The sequence below is a fragment of the Aegilops tauschii genome, chromosome 2 (genome assembly GCF_002575655.3).
Source record: "Aegilops tauschii subsp. strangulata cultivar AL8/78 chromosome 2, Aet v6.0, whole genome shotgun sequence".
NCBI classification, from domain to species: domain Eukaryota; kingdom Viridiplantae; phylum Streptophyta; class Magnoliopsida; order Poales; family Poaceae; genus Aegilops; species Aegilops tauschii.
Window position 1 is genome coordinate 636,328,139 of NC_053036.3, and position 2,994 is coordinate 636,331,132.

The 2,994-nt window shown below is 44.1% G+C and overlaps 1 protein-coding gene across 1 annotated transcript; it reads left to right on the forward strand.

Moving 5' to 3' along the window:
* Window positions 1-840: 840 nt before the first annotated feature.
* Window positions 841-2,708, forward strand: LOC109785387 (disease resistance protein PIK6-NP-like). The gene is made up of 2 exons (XM_020343987.2): window positions 841-1,985; window positions 2,095-2,708. Exons 1-2 carry the CDS (start codon window positions 944-946, stop codon window positions 2,706-2,708), a joined length of 1,656 nt encoding a protein of 551 aa, XP_020199576.2. The 5' UTR covers window positions 841-943.
* Window positions 2,709-2,994: the final 286 nt, after the last annotated feature.

Sequence of the window (2,994 nt, forward strand, 5' to 3'; positions counted from 1 at the left end):
TCAAAAAAATCTGAAAGTTTTTGGGGTCTAATATGCTTACATTCTCAAGGTGCGACCAAAAAATTGTGGTCTTTCGACACTCGAGGAGCTCGTGGCAAAAAAAACAATTTTTTGGGCAAAAAGAATAGCCAAAATTTGTTTTGTTTTGCTAGAGCCCGTCCGATGTCATTTCATGACAAAATTTTGGTTGCGCCTTGCGTGTGTAAGCATATTGGACCCCAAATAATTTCAGAATTTTTTTTAATATTTTTTGAATTTACTGTTCACCGGTTAGATGTTTTTGTTCTTTTTTTTGTCATGTGCTCGTCGAGTGTCGAAACACCACAAAAATTTGGTCGCACCTTGCGCATGTAAGCATATAGGATCCACAAAAAATCAGATTTTTTTTTTTGAAGTTATTTCTGAATTTACTGTTCATCAGGCGATTTTGTGGCGGTCAAACCCGGTCAACATGTTTAAAATCTGGTTTAGGACCAAAGTTATCCGGTTTTGAGACTTGAGGGACTAAATGTATACCAAAAAAACTTGAGGGACCAAGTCTATACTTTTTGGAAACTTGAAGAACTAAAAACATACTTTTCTCTATTATATAGATGGTCTTTATCATGACGGGGGTGCCACAAGTTTCACTATTGTCTAACCTTGGTTATATGAGAGTAATTAACTTTTGAATTCCTATGATAAAACAGGTACCTCATTATGGTAGATGATGTATGGACAGTAGCAACATTGGACGCAATCATATCCATGTTGCCAGACCACAAGAACGGCAGCAGGATCATTGTTACCACCCGGATAGAGACTGTAGCCAAAGCATGCAGCGATGCTGAAGATTGCATTTATCGGATCGATCCCCTTAATGCTGAAGACTCCAAGAAGTTGTTCCTGAGTAGAGTATTTGGTTCCAAGGATTCCCCTCATCCACAGTGATCTGGAAGAGGAAATGGGCAAAATTTTGAAAAAATGTGGTGGGCTGCCCATGGCAATTGTTAGCATTGCGGGCCTCTTGGCGAGCTATAAATCATCAGAGAGCAAAGATATGTGGGAAAGAGTTCGCAGGTCGATTGGTTCTCAGATGGAGAGCCACCCAACCCTTGAGGGGATGAAGCAGATTGTTACTCTCAGCTATAACCACCTGCACTATTATCTCAAGGGTTGCATGATGTACCTTAGTATTTTCCCCGAGGATTATATATTCGCCAAGAATCGGCTCTTGAAGAGATGGATCGCAGAAGGACTGGTTGCTGAGCGGGGTTTGACCTTAATGGAGGTTGCAGAAGCCTACTACAACGAGTTGGTGAGTAGGAGCATGATTGATCGGGCTGATGATATAGTCACTAACTACGATGGGAGGGAGGAGAGGTGCCGGGTACACGACATGGTACTTGAGGTCATGGTGTCCAAATCCCTGGAGGCTAACTTTGCTAGCCTAGTAGGTGGCCCATACGAAGGTATGTCGTACGGTAGCATTCGTCGCTTGGCCATTCATGGCGGAGAAGATTTAGCACCCGTGGACCCTCCATCCAATAAAATTGCAGCATCACATGATAGGAAGAATGGCATTGAGGGGCTGAAGATGGAGCATGTCCGATCACTGAGCATGTTTGACCTCAAAGGTCAAAAACAGGTGCTTGATCGTCTGGACGAGTTCAGCCTGCTCAGGGTACTTGATCTGGAAGACTGCATGGGCATTGAAGACAAGCATCTGAGGCATGTCTGCCGGATGTACCTGCTAAGGTTCTTGAGCATGAAAGGTACAAATATCGGAAACATGCCTGAAGAAGTCGGTGAGCTAGAGAATTTAGAGACACTTGATGTTCGTGATACAAAGCTTACAGATTTACCGGCAACTGTGTCAAATCTAGAGAAACTGGAACACCTGCAAATGTACCACAAGGAATACATTTACCAAAAGTCTTGGATTGCACGCAGGGGCCTGGGTAGGATGAAGGCACTGCGGATGGCGAATGCAGTAACTTTTGGAGGTGATGCTGATGCCGCAAAAGGGCTCGGTGAACTGCAACAGTTGAGAGAGTTACGTCTAATCATGGACGTCAAATAATACCCTCTATGAGGAAGTTTGTCAAAATCTAGCCGAGTCCCTGAGCAAGTTGTATTCCCTCCGGTGCCTCATCATTCATCGAAGTGATGGCCCATATTGTCCGGACGAGAATGTATTGAACTTTCTACATGGCATCAACCCAGCGCCGCGGCTCCTACAGTATCTTAGCATTTACGCTGGCATTGACAGATTGCCCGAGTGGGTCAGTTCACTCAATAATCTTGTTGAGATGTGCTTTTGTTGGACATACTTTGTTGATGACCAACTATTCGGCCCAATATGTCAGCTGCCCAAGCTGAAGTACTTACGCATGGACACGTTCTACAAGGGTAAAGAGCTGGTTGCAAAAAGTGCCCACACCTTTCCGGCACTCGAGTACCTGTCCCTGGTCTTCGATGATGAAGGTATGGAAGTTCTTCAATTTGAGGAAAACACAATGACAAAGCTCGAGACACTCTATTTGAAAATTCGTCGCAGCGAGTCTAGGAAAGTGGAAGGCATGGAGAATTTGGCAAGCCTTAAAGAGGTGCAGCTTGAAGGTCCGAAAGGCAACCGTGCAATGCACCGTGCAGTGGAGCAACTAAAGACACTGAATGAGAAGCACCAAGGATCCAATCAGATCAAGGTTGCAGTGAAATACGAGTGAGTGATCACTCTGTTTTCCCACTCTGCCTGCTCGCAGGAGGTTTGTTTGGTTCATTATTTGTTTCACAATTGTTGTTTCTGGATGATTTTTCTCATATCTCTTTACTTTCTTTCCTGTAAGTTGTCGTTGCCAACTTGTTGCTCCCTACCGCCCTTGTGGTGTTGTTTCCTTCTTTTCATGTAATGTAAAGCTAGCCGGGGATCCTCGGCAGCTTAAGATTTGTGCTTGTTGAACAAGAATCATTACTCTGTAATAAAGCTGGAGTTTGCGGCAATTTAGAATGCTG